The sequence below is a fragment of the Zea mays genome, chromosome 1 (assembly GCF_902167145.1).
Source record: "Zea mays cultivar B73 chromosome 1, Zm-B73-REFERENCE-NAM-5.0, whole genome shotgun sequence".
Classification (NCBI taxonomy): Eukaryota; Viridiplantae; Streptophyta; class Magnoliopsida; order Poales; family Poaceae; genus Zea; species Zea mays.
In genome coordinates, this window is record NC_050096.1 from 305,654,861 (window position 1) to 305,677,064 (window position 22,204).

General features: G+C 45.3%; 1 protein-coding gene across 1 annotated transcript; it reads left to right on the forward strand.

Moving 5' to 3' along the window:
• Positions 1-35: 35 nt before the first annotated feature.
• Positions 36-3,691, forward strand: LOC100501159 (uncharacterized). The gene has a single exon (NM_001195955.2). It carries the CDS (start codon positions 106-108, stop codon positions 2,209-2,211), a length of 2,106 nt encoding a protein of 701 aa, NP_001182884.2. The 5' UTR covers positions 36-105; the 3' UTR covers positions 2,212-3,691.
• The last annotated feature ends 18,513 nt before the right edge of the window (positions 3,692-22,204 follow it).

Below are 22,204 nucleotides of genomic sequence, written 5' to 3' on the forward strand. Positions count from 1 at the left end.
TGTGTGCCTCACATAATCAATCGGACGGCTCAGAATCGTCCAAGATTGGACCCTGTACCCGGCCGCAGAACTCCGCGCCCGTCGGCGACATCCTCCTCCCTCCCAATGCTTCGCCGGCGCCGGCGTGTCATCCCTCTCCTCGTCCGGTGCTCGCAGCTCCGCCGCCAAAGCACCGTCTCCAGGTACCGTCCGCTTCCGCGGCGACGAGCCCGTGGAGACACCCGCTACACCAGCAACGACGACACCCTCACCCTCGGCCTCGCGCGGCGGAGGCGCGACGCCACCGGCAACGCTGCTCTCCGCTGCCACGGTACCGTCGCGGAGCCCTCTACCCCGCCGTGGCAGCGCGACGCCCAAGACGACGTGTGCTCGACGACCGGCCACGACCCCAGGCCGCAGCACGGCGCCGCGGCCGCTCGTGCCGTGCTCGATGACGACGAGACGCCTGGCGCTGACGCCTACGCCGCCATGGTCGCCAGCCGACTCAGGGAGCGCGACCTGACGCGCGCGGAGGCGCTCTTCGGCGCGGCGCCCGCGGCTGCCCGGGGGCTGTATCTGGATACCGCCATGCTCGACGGGTACGCCAAGGCCGGCCGCGTCGATCGCGCGCGCGAGCTGTTCGACGCGATGCCGGTGAAGAACGTCGTCACTTGGACCTCTATGGTTTCCGGGTACTTCCGCGCCGGCCGCGTTCAGGAGGCGCGGGAGCTGTTTGACGTCATGCCTGAACGGAATGACTATTCGTGGACGACGGTGGTGCAGGGGTACGCGCGCAATGGGATGCTCAGGGAGGCGAGGGAGATGTTTGATCGGATGCCTCAGAGGAATGTGGTCGCTTGGACGGCCATGGTTAAGGCCTACGTTGACTGTGGGCAGATTCAGCAGGCGTGGGAATTGTTTGATATGATGCCTGAGAGGAACTCGTATTCCTGGAATGCCATGATTTCTGGTTTTCTCAGCATTGGGAAAGTGGCTGAAGCAGTTCAGTTGTTTGAGAGGATGCCACACAGACACAAGAATGTGGTTTCTTGGACTACAATGGTCGCTGGCTTGGCAAATAATGGACTTGCTTGCAGGGCAAGAGAGTTCTTTGATCGGATGCCAGCGAAGGACACTGCGGCATGGAATGCCATTATCACCGTTTATGCCAACAATGGCCAGCTGAATGAGGCGCAGAGATTATTTGATTCAATGCTTGCAAAAGACCTGGTGACCTGGAGTACCATCATTGAGGCATATTCGAAGAATGAGCGTAAGCATGAAGCCTTAAACATGTTTCTACTTATGCGCCATTCAGCAGTGTCTCCTAACATTAGAACATTAATTAGTATCCTGGTTATATCTGAGAGCACAGTCGAAGTTAAGCAAATTCACGGGTTGGTCATTGCACTTGGATTCCTGTCAGAAACTTCCTTAGGAAATGCTCTGCTCACAATGTATTCAAGAAGTGGAGATCTGATGTCTGCCTGGTTTGCCTTCAAAAGGTTGGAACAGAAGGATGCCATAACATGGACGTCGATAGTGCAAGCTTTTGCAGACCATGGCTGTGGTTACCATGCCTTACTGGGGTTTGCTCAGATGCTGAGACATGGGTATAAACCAAGTTCGACTACCTTCACTGCTGTGCTGTCTGCTTGTAGGCATGTGGGGTTGGTTGGGAAAGGTCGCAAGATGTTTAAATCCATCTACCATGTTTATGGATTGGAACCAACCATTGAGCACTATTCTTGTCTTGTGGACCTTCTAGGTCGAGCAGGGTATGTAAGGGAAGCCAAGGAACTTGTCGATGGTATGCAGCAGGGTATGCGCGATGAGGCCATTCTTGCGACGCTCCTGGGAGCCTGTGTGGTGCATAATGAGGTAGAGGTAGCAAGAGAAGTGGGTGAGGATCTTGTCAGATTTGACCCCTCTGGTACCGGAGGCTACAGGCTCCTGGCCAATGTATTTGCATCGCATGGAATGTGGGATGAAACAGCAAATGTGTGGAAGGTCATGAGGGGCAGTAAGGCAAAGAGGACTCCTGGTTTTAGTCAGATTGAGGTGAACATGAGGAATCATGTGTTCTACTCAAGGGATCAAGAGCATCCACAATGTGCTGAAATATATGAGATGCTGATTGACACAATTGCTCCTCAGATGAAGGGTTCATCATGCGTGGGACTCTGGGAACTGACCCTCTTGTCCGATCCACGCGAATCGACTGCCTGGTGACCTTGGTTGCCTCATTGCCTGGGCTTGCTTGTCAAGTGTAAAAGAGATGCGACCAATGCTGCAGCATCCATTTACCAACAATAGTGATGATAACGATGCTGGACCTGTGGGTCATGTTCGGTGCTCATTGTTGATATTGTGGAAGAAACCAGCAGAACTTCTTTTTGGATATCGAAGGGCTCAGCAAGAAACTCAATTCTTCAATTATTATTTCCCCTTGCAGAATTGCAATAATGTTGAGCATCTTGTTTGTAGAGAGCAGCGAGCAGTGTGCCTTGTCAGCACCTATAGCTTGAAAAATTATGGTAATCCTGCTAGGACATAATGATTAATGAAGCTCCCGGGCCTTGAAAGGAAACTGTTTATCCAAGGTTTGTCTTGTCAGATGAAGTGAGCATTGTTCTCTCCTTGGCCTACCACAACTGGATGCAGATACAGCGAGATATTGAAGGGGGTGTGGTAGCAACAATTTTAGCGTCGATGGGGGTGTCAAATATATTAGAGATGCATATATAAATGTGTCCCTATCATGTCCACAAATGGTGACAAGGCCGGCTCGTGCTCCTAAACTCGGTTGCCGAAGGAGGATGTGTTGTACAACATCGTCGCCTCCAATTGACCACCCACACATCTCTTTTCTCGATCGTCATTCTTTCCCGACACCAAATGTCGAGCATGATGGAGGCATTGGAGCACACGTGCGCGATGGTGGCGTTGGAGCCCAGGCGTGTGGCGGCAGCGGTGGCCCTGCTCCTATTCAGATTAAGCCACACGAGATTGATTGCTGCTGAAGGGAGGCCTCCCCAGTTGAATCCACATCCATATGCAGAGTACACAGCCGCATCCGGAGGTAGCTAGGTACCGGCATCCGGCACCCACTATCGCAGGTGCCACCACAGCCTCCTGTTTTCATGAACGTAAATGCCATTTAGGGACTGAATCAGCCGCCACCAGGTCATGGGGCAAGATTGGAGGACTGCCACATGTGCTTGAAGGCATTGTTGCCTCACGCCCACTCTGATCTGCTGGTGAATGAGTATGGCAATGAAGTGCACGGAGGAGCTGCTCCTTCCCTATATTTATGGATCTATGCTTGTTGTTTTTCTAGCTTTGAACCACGACTTATGATTTCAAAACTCCTGGGATCTGCTCTAGTAGCATATTGGCCTTGTTCTGTGTTTCAGGGAAGCAAGAGAAGGTCACTTTTTTGTTCTGTTGGTCTACTGTAACTACAATCTGTTCAGTTCAGCTTTCTGAAAGTATTTGGTCTGTGTTATGTAAATGAAGTTTTCTAGTCCATCCTATGTACAAGTTTTAAATTTGCTGGTTGTTATTGTCATGAAAAAAATGATCTGCTGCCATTGGTGCATTGGTCAGTGTCCTTCCTCTGCCAATTGGGAAAATAGTGCCACGCAGAGTAGACAAGTATCAGGTCATTTTGTTGTGGAAGTGAAACAGATTTATGAATGGTATGTTCCTTTTGTTGTGGAAGTGAAACAGATTTCTGAATGGTTCGTTCAGTTAAGTAGGAACATCAACCTTTAGCTAAAAGCCTACACACGTCGTTGGATTACTCCCATGCCTTGAGCCCTTGGTAATGCATAGAAGATGTTGTTTGCTCATTGGTTGTTCACGTAGGTGTTAGTTTATTTTTCTTTTAGTCTAAAACAAATTTGGTCCTCGTTTTATTGGTTAATTAGTGTGAGTTGAGCATAATTTTAATCTATTATCACAACACAGTGAGTCAGTGACACAAAATTAAAGAGTATTCGTGATTGGTGTTGGCTACGTGTAAAATATTAAACAGTTTGCAGACGACCTCTGGTTGTGGTCTGTACGATGTCTTTTTTAGTTGTCTGTATATCAGATTTGAGGCTCGTGTAGATGAGCTTCTCTTTGTGGGTTGGACACGCCCTAGGGGGTATTTGGTAGAGCTCCATCCAGCATCACATCCTAAAAAACAACTCTTGCTCCTGATCTTTTTCACCTAGAACCCTAGCTCCATGAACTTTAGAGCCCCGCTAGAAATATGTGTCTATCTTCCAGATCCACTAAGGGTGTGTTGGTTGTCCAAGAATAGACCTGGAATAGTTCGAGATGATCAAAATTTATATAAATTAGAGAAGCAAATCAGCTAGAAATTGTTCCATGTCTTTCTTCCGTAAAAAACGAACAGCCCCCAAGGGTGTTTAAATGCGTTAGAGTTAATAGTTAGTTGGCTAAAAATTTGCTAACGCTCCGTTTTGGATTCTTGAAATTGAATTTCATTCTAATAATAGTAATCTAGGCACGTATCAATTAAGCTAATTCAATTTTATATAAAATATATTTTTATACTATTATTAGTAAGATGTCAAAAATATTCATGTGCTACATTATTATCATAGAGGAGTGAGCCGAAGAACGTCCTATAAGTTGTAGAGTAAAAATAAATTATATTGATAAAAAAACTATTTCCAATCCTCTACCCCATAAATTTAAGATATGATTATATCTGAACTTTGGAAAGTGGTGGAATGTTAAATTATAAACTAAATAGGTTACTTCATTTAGTAAATTTCAAATCCTTTAAAATGAATGGACCCAGACGCCCCGTAATAGAATTAACTAGGTAACAATTAGTTAATTTGCTAAAAGTAGCTAATAGTTAAACTATTAGTTGATGTTTTGGCTAATTTTAGCAGATAAACATTAGTTCTAGTGTATTCAAACACCCTAAATCTATGAAGCACCACAACAGATACTCTGAAGTGTAAATACGTGGAATATGTGATTGAAAATGAACAATTTTAGTACTAATTTAATCTAAAAGATAGTCCCATACATGTGCATATGTGGTCTTAGTGCAATAAACACGAACATGACGCTTATCATCATGATTTTAATCACAGAAAATAAAGGATATGTTGCAGCATACTCAACGACACCAGAGTCAAAGCTAATTGATATAACATTCGTTGATGTAGTCGTCCCAGTGTAGTGTCAATCGCGTCTTTCTTAATCACCTGTCTCTCTTTCTCAATCACCTAAACAGCTTGGTGCCGATTAGAAGTTTGATAATCGTCCGACAAAGATTATTGGTTGCCTCAGGCCTAACTAATGGTGTAAATGGTTGTGGGGATTCATAGTGTCAGAGTGACGAAGAATCTACTTATAGAGAGCACTTGATGCTTGTGTGGGTTAAGAAAGAGCTACACCTTGCACGGATGCTTCAACAAGGACTGGAAAGGAGTGTTGAATCTTCGATACCTCAAGAAAACATCGCTATGTTTCTAACCACCTCTACTTTGAGAATTTATTTTTGTGCAATCCAATTCTTGTTTTTACATTACTAGAATTATCATGGTTGAATATGGTTGAAATTTAGGGTGTAGAAAATTTTGTGATAGAATAGATAACACTCATAAGCAGAAGGGGTGAAGTGCTATCTGAATTGTTGTGCTCCATTTTAGATTAACCCAATCCACCCATCTCTTGGACATCTTGATTCTTTCAATTTATTACCCGAGCCTCGTGCTTATTGGTTCATCACGTCGAGAAAAATATCTGGTGGGGATGGACCCCCTCATGTGTTCAATAGAGATGATTTTCCTTATTGAAAAGATTGTATAGAGGCATATTTAGGGGTCATTGATGTTTTTAGACCCACCACACAAGTACTTCGAAAATCTAAAAATCCTACCAACTTAGTTGATATCGAAGTACATTATAAGAAGTGGAATACAAAGGCCCACCCTCTTTAGGGGGTCTTTGCAAGGATATTTTTACTCTCTAATCGTGTGCAGAACCATAATAACGTCCATGCATTATGGTCAGATATTTGTGCACTCCATGAGAAAACAAAGAGTGAGCATGAGGAACACTATCATCTTGTTATGAAAGACAAATTTCTTTTGGGACACTTTCTCATAGAAGTGCTAATTTCATGTAGTCTCGCTTTAATGTTCCTATAGAGCAATTTATTAGGCTGGGACTCACTCAATTGTTCCAAATCGATGTTGTGAGGAAAATTTTAAGAGTCCTCTCAATTGAGAAGTATGGGCTTATGTGCTTCATTAAGTTAATTTTACTACCGCCACATCAACTTAAATATTGAGAAAGATCTATGTTCACTAGATGTACATACACATCACTATATAAGATGGCCTCTCCTTTAACAAGAAGAAAGACTTAGCTCTTAAGACCAATCATGAAAATAAGGACAAAGACAAAACTAAGAAAGACCTGGATAGCTCAAGTGATGAGGAAAGTAATGATATGAAATTAGCTCTTATGGCGAGAAAGATAAAAAAGATGCTCGTCTCTGAAATGATTTAAATTATTGTATCTTAACTTATCTTGTGAATGCTTCCAACTATGATTCAAATTCAATTTTATTTATATTATAACCTTGTGCTTGAACTAGATTGTCTTCACAAACTTGACAACTATTTCTTGTAAACAACCATGGACTCAATTAATGCACATTATTTCAAAAATACAATATTTATAGTATCATAATATACATTATTATTATTATTATTATCAGGTATCATAATTAGGGTATCCGATTATATCCCCAAACGAAGTAAGACACCTGAGTACCAAGGAACCATAGAGCAAGACGCGCTCCCTGACATCCAAGGACAAGCAAGACCAAAATCACGATTCGTCTAAGGCTCCGCGTGTCGATCGCACAACTACGCTTCGCCCGAGCCCAACATCGAGCGAACGCTACACATACATGGATCTGTGACTCACCCGAGGACACCCTTGGACAAAAAACGCATTTCTGCCTCACCCGAGGGCATCTCGGGCGAAGTCCAGGGCCAGCCCGCCCTCAGCCAAATTCTCAGAACCTCAGGACGTGCGCATTTAATGCCCACTGTATGAACACCTACCTGTTGAAGACGCCAAAGTCGCATCTACTTTCACCGCCCACAACGATGCACGAGCACGAATACTAGGCACTATTCCCCAACTCTGGTTACTGTTTCAATAACTCCAAGCGGGACATACGACGTCTGGTCAAGGCCTCGACCTCAAGAGAAAACTCTGCCTTGGCCGAGCTCAACATCGACCAACTGTCCTAAAAGGAGCGCATCAAATGCCACCAACTCTCCTGCGAATTCAGCAGGAGACCACTTCGACTGCTATTCTGTCACACCCGGTTTTAGAAGGCAAACCGAATGCGAACCATGTACGTGCCTAGATCAGCAATTCACGTACACAGCAGTTACATAACTGGACATCATCACACAGTGCTCAAATAATAACATAAAAGGGTAATAATAGTCGATTACATCATATGCCTGAGACATCCACATAATCTTTAACAATAATCAAAGTGCGAAAACGAAACATAGATACACGTGGCCTTCATAGGCAGCCGACTGGGGGTTGCTGCTAACCCACGCCTAAAACTCGTCGTAATCTTGGCACTACTGGAAGTCTTCCTCCACAGCTTCATCTTCTCCTGAGCAGTGGTTGCAACGCGGACAACCTGGGGAAGGGGGGGTTTGGTGTGTAGAGCAAGGGTGAGTACACATCAACATACTCAGCAAATATCATGTTTGGCTGTCGTAGTGGACTAGCTTTATGTGGGGGTAAGTCAAGCGGTTACTTTTAGTTGGTCAGATTATTATTACTAGTAGAGAGAGTCAGATTTTGGTATTAACCCAAGTTGTTAACCCAAAAGTACCCTTTCCGAACGGAAAGAATACCACTTACCATTACCATAGTCAATACCAAAACCACCATTCTCATCGCCACCTGTAATCCAAACATCTTTGATCAAGTATCACTAATCAATGGAGCTCCCTTGGCCGCTCATAACCGCGAGCACGGCTGATATATCAGTTTTCATAACACTCTGCAGAGGTTGCGCACTTTACCCACAAGTCGTGATTCCCTTTCTGCCCGAAGATCATGACTCTCTATTGATCACTACCAAGGTGACCCAGCAGGGTATCACTACGTAGTCTTTACAAAGATTCCCCGGGGCTGTAGCCGCCTGTTAGGTTTCCTAAATGCACCGCACTCCTCCCCAAGGGGCGAACCAACCTTGGCAGAGCGAGCCGCATACACCGAGCCCCATTAACGGCACGACGGCGAAGCGTACTACACCCTGGTTCCTCTAATTATTCAGCTAAGGGCGTCCCATTCCACCCTCATGGTTGCACTGTTTTCCCGGGCGGTCATCCAACGAACAGGTCCTTACGGAGAGGCACTCGAGAAACTGCTCGAGTCCCCTTAATGCCACGAGTATATCATCATAATAAAGAAGGGAAACAACATATCATCGATAAATCTCATCATGTTCATTGATTAATGTGAAGCACTAGCATGAAGCTAAACCAGAATAATCCAACCCAAATAGGTAAGCAAGGATATGGATAACAAAAGCTAGTCAATCCTTAGGTATAAACTGTGTAAATGCGGAAAGTGAATTAAGGAATGTATAGGACATAAGTGGGTCAAGAGACACTTGCCTCCACCAACCAGCTGTTGCTCAGGGTCTTCTCCTGCGAGTTCTTCGGACTCCGTGATCAGACTGTTCTCTATGCGTGTGCAAACATGCATTCACATCTTAAATCAGCAAAGGAAGAGTACACCATATAAGGAAACAAATCAGTTAAACATGCACATGACATAGAGTTCGCGCTTACGATCACGCAAAACTAGTGTTAGCGGAATGGCACGCGACGACGCGTGAGACCACACGTGTTACGTAAAAGAACTTCCAGCTTGACAACACAGTCATATCTTATCAAGTTAAAACACGAGAGATGACCTAACTACACATAAACTAGTCTTTATTAAACTACTTATTGAATGAGCAAGTAATTACATTACTTGTGAAAGCACACGTTAGAGCAGGTCAGGTTAATGTTGTGAACGTACTAGTGGCATTCTTACTATATATAAAAGAACTAAATCATTTACGTTATTCATCGACGTTCTATTCGCAATACATAAATTACGTGAAGTCGATAATAATATTCATAACAGGAACAACGCCAGTCGAGCTAGCCGCATACACCGCGCGAGCTCTAGCGCGTGCAAGGCCGCACTGACCGGGGCCAGGGACACCGCGAGCTGGCCACGCTGCGCGCGCAGCGAACGAGTCGTTCGCGCCACGAACGAGTCGCGCGCCCGTCGCGGGCAGGCTGCGTCGAGCACGTCGCGCGCCCGCCGCGGGCAGGCTGCGTCGGGCACGCCACGCGCAGGCATCGGGGGCCGCGCCGGGGCAGCAGGGGGCCGCCGCGTGGGGAGGGCCACCGTGCCGGGGCGGGGCCCGAGCGCCACGGCCGCGCCATGCCGCGGACTCGGCGGACCACGCTGGGGGCACGCGTGCATGGCGGGCCGCGCCGAGGCGTCGCGCTCGCCACGCCGAGGGCCGAGCGCGAGGGAGGGAGAGGGGCTCGGGGTGGGGGAGGGCGCGCCGCGCACCGCGCCGGAGCCGTGCCATGGTCGTAGGCCGCGCTAGGTCGGGGACGCACGCGTCGTGCCGGGCCGGGGCGCCAAGATCGCGCCACGCAACGCACCATGCTGCGCCCTTCGTCGGGGCCGCGCCATGGCCTCGGAGGGGGGTCGGGCACGCCACGGGGAGGGGGCCACCGAGCCGGGGGAAGAAAGGGGCGAGGAAGGGAGGAAGAAGAGGAGTCGGGGCTCACCGTGGGAGGAGCGAAGGCGGTGCAGGCGGACGACGTTGAGGGTGGCTCCGATCGACGTGGGCGAGGTGGAGGAGGGAGGGGAAAGGAACGTGCGTCGGGGGTAGAATGAAAGGGACGGTTGGGGCTTACAGGTGGGGCCCACCAGGGGCGGCGGCGGCTGCTGTAACCGCCTGCGCGCCGCGCGCGGGGAACGCGAGGAGGGGCGGGCGCTGGGGCGGCTGGGCCGCGCCGCGAGGCCGGCCCAGGAAGGGGTGGGCCGCGCGCGGGGCGGGGGGCAACTCGGCTGGGCCGTGCCATGACGTCGAGCTGGGCCGCTAGCCGGCCAGCCGGCCCAGGAGAGGGGGGAGGCGCAAGGGGGCCACGGGAGAAGGGGGGACGCGCTATATGGGCTGCCCGGGGGGGAAAGAAAGAGGAGGGAAAAGGAAAGGGTTTTCCCCATTTTTAATCTATTTTCTAAAAGCATGCTTTCACCAATTCACTCAACAAACAAAGAATGCATGGTCCGGCATGGTGCAACAACCAAAAAGATTTAACCCTAGGGTTTTACTTACACGAGATGTTGAGCTAAATCTCGCTATAACTTTGAAAAAGAACAAGGCATAGCGAGAAGAAGAGAGATGAAAGGGTAACGCTCGAATTTGGCGAGTGTTGGAGAAAGAAAAATTTAACTCTCAAATTCGGGGCGTTATAAACCTATCCCCCTTAAAAGAATCTCGCCCTCGAGATTCAGGGTTGGCTAGCAAAGAGCTCAGGATATTTAGCCATCAGATCATCTTCACGCTCCCAAGTTGCTTCTTCTTCGGAGTGATGACCCCATCTGACTTTGCACATTCTGATAGTTTTCCTCCGGGTGACTCTGTCTGTAGTCTCAATAATTTGCGTTGGCTTCTCAATATAGGTCAAGTCTTCTTGGACTTCGAGACCCTCCACTGGCAACTGCTCTTCTGGCACATGCAGACACTTCTTCAACTGAGACACATGAAAGACATCATGCACGACAGACAAATTTTCTGGCAGGCTGAGCTGCTAGGCCACTTCTCCACGCCTTGCGAGAATCTGATATGGACCAATATAGCGGGGTGCTAGCTTGCCTTTTACTCCGAATCTTCTGAATCCTCTGATAGGCGATACTTTCAAATAGACAAAATCTCCAACTTCGAAACTCAGCTCTCTTCTTGTGTCTGCATAACTTCGCTGCCTTGATTGCGCTATCCTCAGGTTCTCTCGAACCATTTTAATGTTCTCTTCAGCTTCAAGCAAAATGTCTGGCCCAAACACGTGCTTTTCTCCAGGCTGATCCCATTGCAACGGGGTCCTGCAACTCCTTCCATAAAGCGCCTAAAATGGTGACATCTTTAAGCTGGCCTGGTAACTGTTGTTATAGGAGAATTCTGCATAAGGTAATCTCTTGTCCCATTCGGACTGATCTTGCAACGCACAAGCTCTCAACATATCTTCAAGGATTTGATTAGTTCTTTCAGTCTGACCGTCTGTCTGCGGATGATAGGCTGAGCTGAAATTCAGATGTGTACCCAAGGCTTTATGCAACTATTGCTAGAAATGAGAGGTGAACTTGGTTCCTCTGTCTGACACTATCTTCTTTGGCACACCATGAAGACAAACGATCCGAGACATGTACAACTCCGCCAACACTGCACTGTTGTAGTTAGTCTTGACATGTATGAAGTGGGCTGACTTGGTTAAGCGGTCCACCAATACCCAAATGGAATCGTAGCCGGCACGAGTGCGAGGCAATCCGACTATGAAATCCATACCAATTTCATCCCATTTCCACTGGGGAATTCGCAATGGTTGCAACAACCCAGCTGGTCTCTGATGCTCTGCCTTGATCCGTCGACAACTATCACACATAACCACGTGGTCTGCGATTTCCTTCTTCATTCCGTACCACCAAAATTTCTTCTTCAGATCCTGATACATCTTCTCACTTCTAGGGTGTATAGAATAAGCTGTCTGTCTCATGAGCTTCCTTGAGGATCAACTCCCGAATAGACTGGACATTGGGAACACACAAGCGGTCCTTGGACCATATCACACCTTCTGCATCTTCCCAAAAGTCTTTGCCTCTGCCTTCTAGAATCAGTTGCCGGATTTCACTGATCTTCTCATCATTCTTCTGTGCTTCTTTGATTTCCCGCTCTAAAGTGGGCTCTAACTCAACTGTTACTCTTCGCATATTGTTCAGAAATCCGAGGTTCAACCTGTCAAACTCTTTGGCCAACTCATAAGGCATCGGATGAGCGACCATCATATTGACTTGATTCTTCCTGCTCAAAGCATCTGCCACTACGTTCGCTTTGCCTGGGTGGTAATGAATCTCCAATTCATAGTCTTTGATCAACTCTAACCATCTTCGTTGCCTCATATTCAGCTCCGACTGAGTGAATATGTACTTCAGACTCTTGTGGTCTATGTAGACATCACATTTCTGCCCATATAGATAGTGTCTCCATGTCTTCAGTGCGTGAACCACTGCTGCCAACTCTAAGTCATGTATTGGGTAATTCTTCCCATGAACCTTCAGCTATCGGGACAAGTAGGCCACAACTCTTCCCTCTTGCATCAACACGCATCCCAAACCAGTGTAGCAAGCGTCTCAATACACTGAGAAGGGCTTGTGCACATCAGGCAAGACTAGGACAGGTGCTGTAGTCAACTTCTCTTTCAGCGCTTCAAAGGCTTCTTGGCACTTCTGGGTCCACTTGAACTCAACTTTGTTGCCTAGCAAAGTTGTCATCGGTTTCGCGATCTTCGAAAACCCTTCAATGAATCGCCGATAATATCTGGCCATTCCAATGAAGCTCTGATTCCTCGGGCATCCATTGGCGCTTTCCAGTTCAGAATATCTACCACTTTCTTCGGATCCACATCTAATCTGTCTTTGTTAATTATGTGACCCAAGAACAGGACTTCATCAATCCAGAACTCGCACTTGCTCAACTTTGCATACAGCTGGTGCTCTCGCAATCTCTGCAAAACCATCCTCAAATGATCCGCGTGCTCTTCTTCGCTTTGAGAATATATAAGAATGTCATCAATAAATACCACCACAAACTTGTCAAGATAATCCATGAATACATTATTCATTGGATTCATAAAGAAGGTTGGTGCATTTGTTAGGCCAAAAGACATCACAGTGAATTCATACAACACATACTTGCTAATGAAAATCGTCTTTAGAATGTCTGAAGGTCGAATCCTGAGCTGATGATAACCTGACCTCTGATCTATCTTTGAAAACACACTGGCTCCTCTCAGCTGGTCGAACAGATCTTCTATTCTGGGCAAGGGGTACTTGTTCTTGATGGTGACCTCATTCAGAGCTCGATAGTCAATACACATCCTTCTGGTGCCATCTTTCTTCTCCACGAATAGGACATGGGCGACCCAAGGCGAGGTGCTTGGCCGGATGTAACCTTTCTCTGACAGCTCATCGATCTGCTTCTTGAGTTCAACCAACTCTGGTCCGGATACTCTATAAGCTCTGAAAGCATCTAGGCCCCTGGTTGGTTTTAGTGATTAATGACAACGTAATATTATATGTGACTAACGTATGTTTTGCAGAGACAAATGGTAAGTTAGGTCGCATTACAGGTAGAAGTACTACAACGGTGAAAACAATCCCAGAGATAAGAACTCGAAGCGACGGCTAAAACGACAAAACAAAAGGTGAAGGACTACGGAGTCCGAGTGTCAGGGAGATGTGGACACTCGTGATTTAGTTAGGTCTTTTATTCTCTTTTAGCTGTACTATAAAGAGGGGTTGTCGATGAGTAGTTTGACCAAGAGAGTTCTAGTGTAGTGTTGGTGCACAATCACACTCACATACAGTGCTAGGTGTCACTCTAGAACTCACTCACAAGTTAGAACGAAAACCGATTTGAAAATCAGCTGAAAAACAAGAGTTAGGGTTTTTGGCCCTAGGGCACCGGACTGTCCGGTGCACCCTCTGCCAGGTGGGGCCAGGCTGGTCCGGGGAAGAAGCTTCCCTTCGCAGAAACCCGAGAGCGCCTGTTTGAGAAAGGAATTTTAGTGGCGCACCGGACAGTGCACCGGACAGTGACTGTTCACTGTCCGGTGTGCCATGAGTCCAACGGCTAACTGTCAGAACTAGCCGTTGGAAACGACCGGTGGCGCACCGTTGGCGCACCGGTGGCGCACCGGACTGTCCCGTGCGCCATTGCGCAGTGAGATGCCTATAACGGCTAGTTGGTGGGTGAGGGCTATTTATACCCCTTCCACCCACCATATTCAATGTCTTGCACTCCACATTTATTCCAGCACATTGCTGGAGCATTGCAAGCACCAAAAGCCTAGTGAGGAGATTAGAGAATCTTAATCCGCGTTTGTTCCTCATTAGCGCTAGCGAGAGCCACCTAGAGCACACACCACTTGCATTAGGCTTCTCTTGGTCAAGCGAAAGTCTACAGCTTGTTACTCTTGGTGATCAGCATCACCTAGACGGCTTGGTGGCGTTGGGAGCTCGGTGATCACCGTGAAGATCTTGTTGGTGACCCGACTCAAGTTTGTAAGCGGTCTCGAGGGATCCACCGCGCCGGAGTGGCAAAGGATCATCTCGTAGTGAGCACTTGGTTCTTGCGAGGACCAAGGGGGAGCGATACCCTTGCGCGGGTGCTCCAACGAGGACTAGTGGAGAGTGCCGACTCTTCGATACCTCGGGAAAAATTGGAGGAGTCTTCTAAACCTTGCTTTACATTCCGTACTTAATTCAAGCACTTTACTTTGTGTATTTGTTTAGCAAGTATTTGAAGTATTGTCTTAGCATTGTTGCATTTCTAGTATTATATTCTTAGTGCTAGTTGTTGGGGTGAAGTTGGGCTCTTGCTTAGGTTTTAATTAGTGTTGATTTTTAGAAAAGCCCAATTCACCCCCCCTCTTGGGCATCGTGATCCTTTCAATTGGTATCAGAGGCCGGTTGCTCGTAGATTAGCTTAACTGCTAGAGTTACGATGTCCAGTGGGGATGGACCTCCTCCCGTTTTTGATGGTGACGATTTTCCTTATTGGAAAATTCGTATGGAAGCATACTTAGAGGCTATAGACATTGGTGTCTATAAAGCCGCCACACAAGTATTCCCTGAACCTAGAGATCCCACAAATCTTGTAGGTGATGAGTTTAATTATGAGAAATGGAATGCTAAGGCCAAAAACACCCTTTTTAGAGGCCTTTGCAAAGATGTGTTCAATAGAGTAAGAAATCATAAAAATGCTCATGATTTGTGGATGGACATTTGTGCTCTACACGAAGGAACTAGAAGTGAGCGTGAGGAGAGATATCACATAGCCATGCGAAAGTTAAATTCTTTTGAAATGCTTGCTAATGAAGATGCAAATGCTATGTACTCACGTCTCAATATTCTTGTAGAGGAAGTTAATGGATTGGGGCTTACTCAAATCTCACAACCGGATGTTGTGAGGAAGATTCTCAGTGTCCTCCCAATAGACAAATATGGACACATTGTCACTGTGCTACATCAAATGGATCTTTCAGTTACCACACCTAAACAGATTTTGGGAAAGATCAATGCCCATGAGATGTACATGCACATCAACGACAAAGAAGAATCATCTTCCAAAAGAAAGGATTTGGCTCTCAAAGCAAATCATGAAAGAAAAGGAAAAGCAAAAATACAAGTTGAGGAAGAATCCTCAAGTGATGATGACCTTGATGCAAACATTGCCTTGATGGTAAGGAAGACCACCAAGATGTTGAAGAAGCTAAATAGAGAAGGCATCAAATTTGATTCAAGAAAGAAGAAATTCTTTTCCAACAAAAGAAAGCCCATTTCTGAGATGGACTGCTACAACTGTGGTGAGCTCGGTCATCTTGCTCATCAATGTAACAAGCCCAAGAAGAATAAGTTCAAGGGCAAGAAAGAAGATGACAGCGATGATGAAAAGAAGGAAAAGAAATTCTTCAAGAGGAAGGATGGGAAGCAAAAGAGGTTCCACAAGAAGAAGAATGGAAAGGCATATATTGTTGGTGACTGGCTCACCGACATTGAATCATCAAGTGGATCTTCTTCAAGTGAAGAAGAGAATGATGAAAAAGTTGCCGCCATCGTCGGGGACTTCTCTTCACCACCACCATCGCCATAATCGACTTCTCACCTATGCCTCATGGCTAGGGGTGAACGGAAGATACAAAATGATATTAATATTGCTGATGATAGTGATAGTGATAGTGATGAAGAATTTGCTTCACCTTCATATGATGAGCTAGCTGACTTGCTTAAAGAATATACTCAAATCATTAGAAAGTCAAAAGCTAAATGTGATAGGTTGAAAAATGAAAATGAATCTTTAAATGCCAAATATGACATAGTTATAAAAGCTAGTGATGAAATAAAAGAAGAAAATAAAACTATGCCATCAACTATAAATGAGCTCACAAACTACCTAAAAGATGCTAAGGATAAATGTGACAAATTAAATGAAGCTAATAGGGAGTTGCAAAATAGACTAGTAAAAATCAAGGAAGACTATACTCAAATTAAATTTGATCATGACAATCTTCTTGTTGAAAATGAACTTTTATCTTGCAAAACACATGAGGCTTTTAACCCTGTTGTTAAGATTGATGTAGCAACCTCATGTGATGATTTGAGTCAATAAGAGCAAACTAGTCTACATGCTGAGTTGACTGAAAAAGTTGAAGTCCTGACTTTAAACAACCAAAAATTGAAGAAATACTTGACTGATGCAACTACTAGAGGAAAGGTTGCTATTGAGAACAATGATTTCAACAATGAGTTGGCAGTGGATAATCAAAGGCTTAAAATGAGGTCAAGAAACTAAAAAGTGAAAATGAACATCTTGCAACAAGTGTGCAAAAGTTCAACAAGGGTCAATACCTCCAAAATGAGCTGCTTATGAACACTGTCATGAAAAACAACAAAAGTGGTATTGGATACAATGCTTTTGTGCAAAAGAAAGCTACCACTCAATACAAGCCAAAGCAGACTCACAAGCCTATCAAATGCTTTGAGTGTGGAAATGAAGGTCATTTTGCCCACAACTGCAAAGCCAAACCACCAACTCTCTTGCCTAAGCACTCAAGACCATTTGCTTTCAATGCTCACTAGGTTCTAAGAAAGGTTGCAAATGGAAAGGTCAAAGTTACATTTCTAGGTCCACCAAACAAGAGTAGACCTAGACAAATCTGGGTTGCAAAGTCCTTGATTGAGAGAGTCACTGGTCCTATGCAATATAGGGCCCTCAAAACTCAAGCTTGATTTGTCTCTGGATGTAGGTGAACTACAAGACCAGTGGGAGCCATTGGGTTATTGACAGTGGATGCACACAACATATGACAGGCAACCCACGGATGTTCACCTCACTTGATGAGAATGTTGATGGACAAGATAAAATCACATTTGGAGACAATTCAAAAGGAAAAGTTCAAGGACTTGGCAAGGTGGCAATCTCAAATGATTTATCAATATCAAATGTTCTCTTAGTTGCACCTTTAAGCTTTAATTTATTATCAGTGGGTCAACTCTGTGATCTTGGACTTCAATGCTTATTCACTCCAACAGAGGTTATTGTAACAAAGATGGATGATGAATCAATGGTGTTCAAAGGATTTAGGTACAACAACCTCTACTTAGTGGATTTCACTTCAGAAGATGCAGACTTAAGAACTTGCCTCTTCACCAAAGCTTCACTTGGATGGCTCTGGCATAGGAGGCTTGCACATGTTGGGATGAGCACACTCAAGAAGGTATTAAAAAAGGACATGGTTAGAGGATTAAAGGATGTGGTGTTTGAAAAAGACAAGCCATGTAGTGCATGTCAAGCTGGAAAGCAAGTTGCTAATACACATCCTACTAAAGCTTTCATGTCAACATCAAGGCCACTAGAACTACTTCATATGGATTTATTTGGACCTACAAATTATGTAAGTGCCGGTGGCAACCTCTACTGTCTAGTGATTGTTGATGACTTCTCAAGATACACTTGGGTGTTCTTTCTCCATGACAAATCAGAAGTTGCATCTATATTCAAGAAGTTTGCCAAGAAAGCTCAAAATGAATTTGATTGCAAGATCAAGAAGATTAGAAGTGACAATGGCAAAGAATTTGACAACACCAACATTCATGAGTACTGTGATGAAATTGGGATCAAGCATGAAGTATCTGCCACATACACACCTCAACAAAATGGAGTTGTTGAAAGGAAAAACAGGACCTTGATCACACTTGCAAGAACAATGATTGATGAGTATAACACACCGGAGAGGTTTTGGGCCGAAGCTGTCAACACTGCATGTTATGCATCAAACAGGCTATTTCCTCACCGCCTACTTGCGAAGACTCCCTATGAACTGCTAAATGGGAAAAAGCCAGACATCTCCTTCTTCCGGGTGTTTGGGTGCAAATGCTACATCTACAAGAAACTCCATCACTTAGGGAAGTTTCAAAGACGTTGTGATATTGGTTTTCTTTTGGGTTATTCATTAAAGTCCAAAGCATATCGAGTATTCAACCATGCCACTGGCGTGGTAGAAGAAACATATGATGTGGAATTTGATGAGACTAATGGCTCCCAAGGAGCACTTGAAAATCTTGATGATGTAGGTGATGAGCCACTTAGGGAAGCAATGAAGAACATGCCTATTGGAGCTATCAAACCAAAAGAAGATGAAGAAGAAGTGCAAATCTTTGACATGCCTTCTTCATCAAATGTACCACAAGATGATGAAAAAGATGAGAGGCATGCAAATGAAGATACATTTGTCTCTCATGAACAAGCAAGGGTACAAGCCGAAGATGTTGATGCTCCAGGATCTTCTTCCCAAGTGGTTGACAGGAGAAACTCATCACTACTTCAAGCTCATCCTCAAAACCAAATCATCGGGAGTCCTTCACAAGGGGTTATTACTCGATCACATAGACATGCTTCTTTTATTGAACATCACTCCTTTGTTTCTTGTGTTGAGCCTACTTGTATAGATGAGGCGCTACAGGATCCGGACTGGGTGAATGCCATGCATGAAGAACTTAACAACTTCACCCGTAACGAAGTTTGGACCCTGGAGAAGCCCCCACAAGATGCAAGAATCATTGGAACAAAGTGGGTGTTCAGAAACAAACAAGATGATCAAGGTGTGATTGTAAGAAACAAGGCAAGACTTGTTGCAAAGGGATTCTCTCAAGTTGAAGGCTTAGATTTTGGAGAGACCTTTGCACCGGTTGCTCGACTGGAAGCCATCTGTATCCTACTTGCATATGCATCATGCTATGATATAAAACTTTATCAAATGGATGTAAAAAGTGCATTTTAAATGGCTTCATAAATGAACTTGTATATGTTGAGCAACCGCCTGGATTTGAAGACCCTAGATATCCTAACCATGCTTACAGGTTGTCCAAGGTGCTATATGGGCTAAAGCAAGCTCCAAGGGCTTGGTATGAGCGCCTTCGCGACTTCCTCATCGAAAAGGGCTTCAAGATCGGGACCGTCGACACAACTCTATTCACAAAGAAACATCACGGTGATATTTTCATTTGTCAAGTATATGTTGATGATATAATCTTTGGCTCGACAAATGACTATCATTGCAAGGAATTTGGTGAGTTGATGTCGAAGGAGTTCGAGATGTCAATGATTGGTGAGCTAACGTACTTCCTCGGCTTTCAAGTCAAGCAAATGAAAGATGGTAACTTTCTCTCACAAGAGAAGTATACCAAAGACTTGTTGAAAAGGTTCAACATGGAGAAGTGCAAACCAATCAAGACCCACATGCCTACAAATGGACATCTCGACTTAGATGAGGGAGGTAACCCGGTTAATCAAACTCTCTACCGTTCTATGATTGGTAGTTTATTATACCTTACCGCATCTAGGCCCGATATCATGTTTAGTGTCTGCATGTGTGCTAGATTTCAATCTAATCCTAAGAAAGCTCATCTTCGCGCTGTTAAGAGAATTCTTAGGTATCTCAGGCACACCACAAGCGTTGGTATGTGGTATCCCAAAGGAGCTACTTTTGATTTAATTGGCTATTCCGATTCGGATTATGCCGGTTGCAAAATTGATAGGAAAAGTACTTCTGGGGGATGCCATCTGCTTGGTAGATCACTAGTTTCATGGACATCCAAAAAGCAAAATAGTGTTGCCTTGTCAACTGCCGAAGCGGAATACATTGCCGCAGGTGCTTGTTGCACACAAATTTTATATATGAAACAAACTCTTCTAGACTATGGCGTAGTTCTAGAAAAGGTACCTTTGCTGTGTGATAATGAGAGTGCTGTTAAAATTGCTAATAACCCTGTACAACACTCTCGCACCAAGCACATTGATATCCGTCATCACTTCCTTAGAGATCATGTTGCTAAAGGAGATATCATTTTAGAAGGAGTGAGGTCGGAAGATCAATTAGCAGATATTTTCACTAAGCCACTTGATAAGACCCGCTTTTGCATGTTGAGGAATGAACTAAATATTCTTGATCTCAGAAAATTTATGTAAAATGTCAAATGGTGTTGTCAAGCTTGCATTGCATGTTTAAATTTCTTGTATTGCATCTAGGGCTTGTCTAACCTAGTTGAGATAACCGCCAACAAAGCGAGTGAAAAAGCTTAACTCGGATCAAACTCGACAAGTCTTAGTTTTAAGCTTTTAGCACTTAAATTCTTACTTTTTATGCAATTGTTGGTTCTTGAAACATGCATGAGGTACTGCACTTAGGGGGAGTATTCAAAACTCAAATCACTCATGAAAACCCCTAGTGCAAGCCAAAATGCAAATTTCACCATTTGCCTATTTTCTCTAAAAATTATCTAGTCTATGGCAAAATATTTTGAAAAGTATATGAGGGTGCCAATACCTGTCCCAACAAGTGTTATTTTGTGTGATTATAAGTTGGGATTTGGTTTGGTTGGAAATTAGATAAAAAAATTCAAAATTTTTCCAATCTTCCCTCTGTCTGGGCTCACCGGACAGTCCGGTGTGCACCGGACACTGCACTGTGCAATGTCCGGTGCACCTGCTGCCGCGCGCTGGAACTCCATTCTCCTGTGCGCTGTCCGGTGGTTCACCGGACAGCTACTGTGCGCTGTCCGGTGTGCACCGGACAGGCACTGTAGACTGTCCGGTGCGCCCATATCGCGTTTTAAAAAATGGCCTCCAGCCCGAGACCGAGCCAGAGGCTCTTTTCTTCCTCTGAGCTCTCTGTTCTCTGCGTTTGCTCCCTCTCCGGCGATCCACCCTCTCACCGGCGATCTCCCTCACCGACGTCCACTGCTCTCCGGCGACCTCGACCATTGCTCCTCTCCTCCCCTCGCTCGGTGAGCAGCCTCCTTTCTTCCTCTATCTTCTCTCTCTCTGTGTTCTCTAGGCTGAGCACCACTTTTGCCACCCTTGTGAGTGAATTCCTATTTCCTGTGAAATCCAGTGAAACCAAGTTGTACAATGTGTTCCTTTGTGGCCTTTGAGTGTCCTTGCAGGTTCCTAGCTCCTTCGGGAGGGTTTTCACTCCTCAAATGGCCTTTTTTCCCGAAACCCTAACACTCCGCCCACCACGTGTTCGGTGAAATGCCCAAACCAGCCAAAAATGGTCCAATTGAACCCAAATTTTTCAGGCACCTTCACAACACCTCTAGTAACATGTTTGCCAAATTTCACGCCAATCCGAGATTCCAGGCTTTAATTTCACCAAATTCCCCGTTTCGAGCGATCGTTTCCGAGCCAAGTGCCCAAATCTCTTTTTCTTCGCCTAAATTCAAACCAAGCACACACTTCACTCATATTCACCTATATAAACTTATTCGTGAAGTATCAGCTCAATTCCATGTCGTTTCGTGCCTCAATTCAAATTCCAAACCTCCTATGGCACTGTTTATCGTTCAAACGGCGTTTTCACGTCGTTTGACCTCACGATCATCTCATCTCTTGTTTTCTGTGCCACATTTCTCTGTGTATGTATTTATTCACATTTCATATACTTATGACTATGTGACTAATACGTGCTCACCTCTTCTGTCATTTCAGTGACCTTGATTGCTTGTGTGCCATCTTCTGTCTTGCCTGGATCGTCACCTCTCGTGTGAGCTTTCCAGGTAGCCATCTCATCCTTTGATATTCTATCGGATATTATCAATCTGTGCTTAGTCTCTATCTCTCATTTGCAGTCATCAGGTCAGGATGCCGCGCACGAAGAATATGTCGGCGCCAGGGGGAGGCGATGATGAGGATCCTTGTCGCCCCTTCAGGCAGGTCAAGGGCAAGACAGTTCACCTGGAGCAGCAAGAAGGCCGCAAGAAGCGGCGTATGGACAGAGCAGCCCGTGCAGCA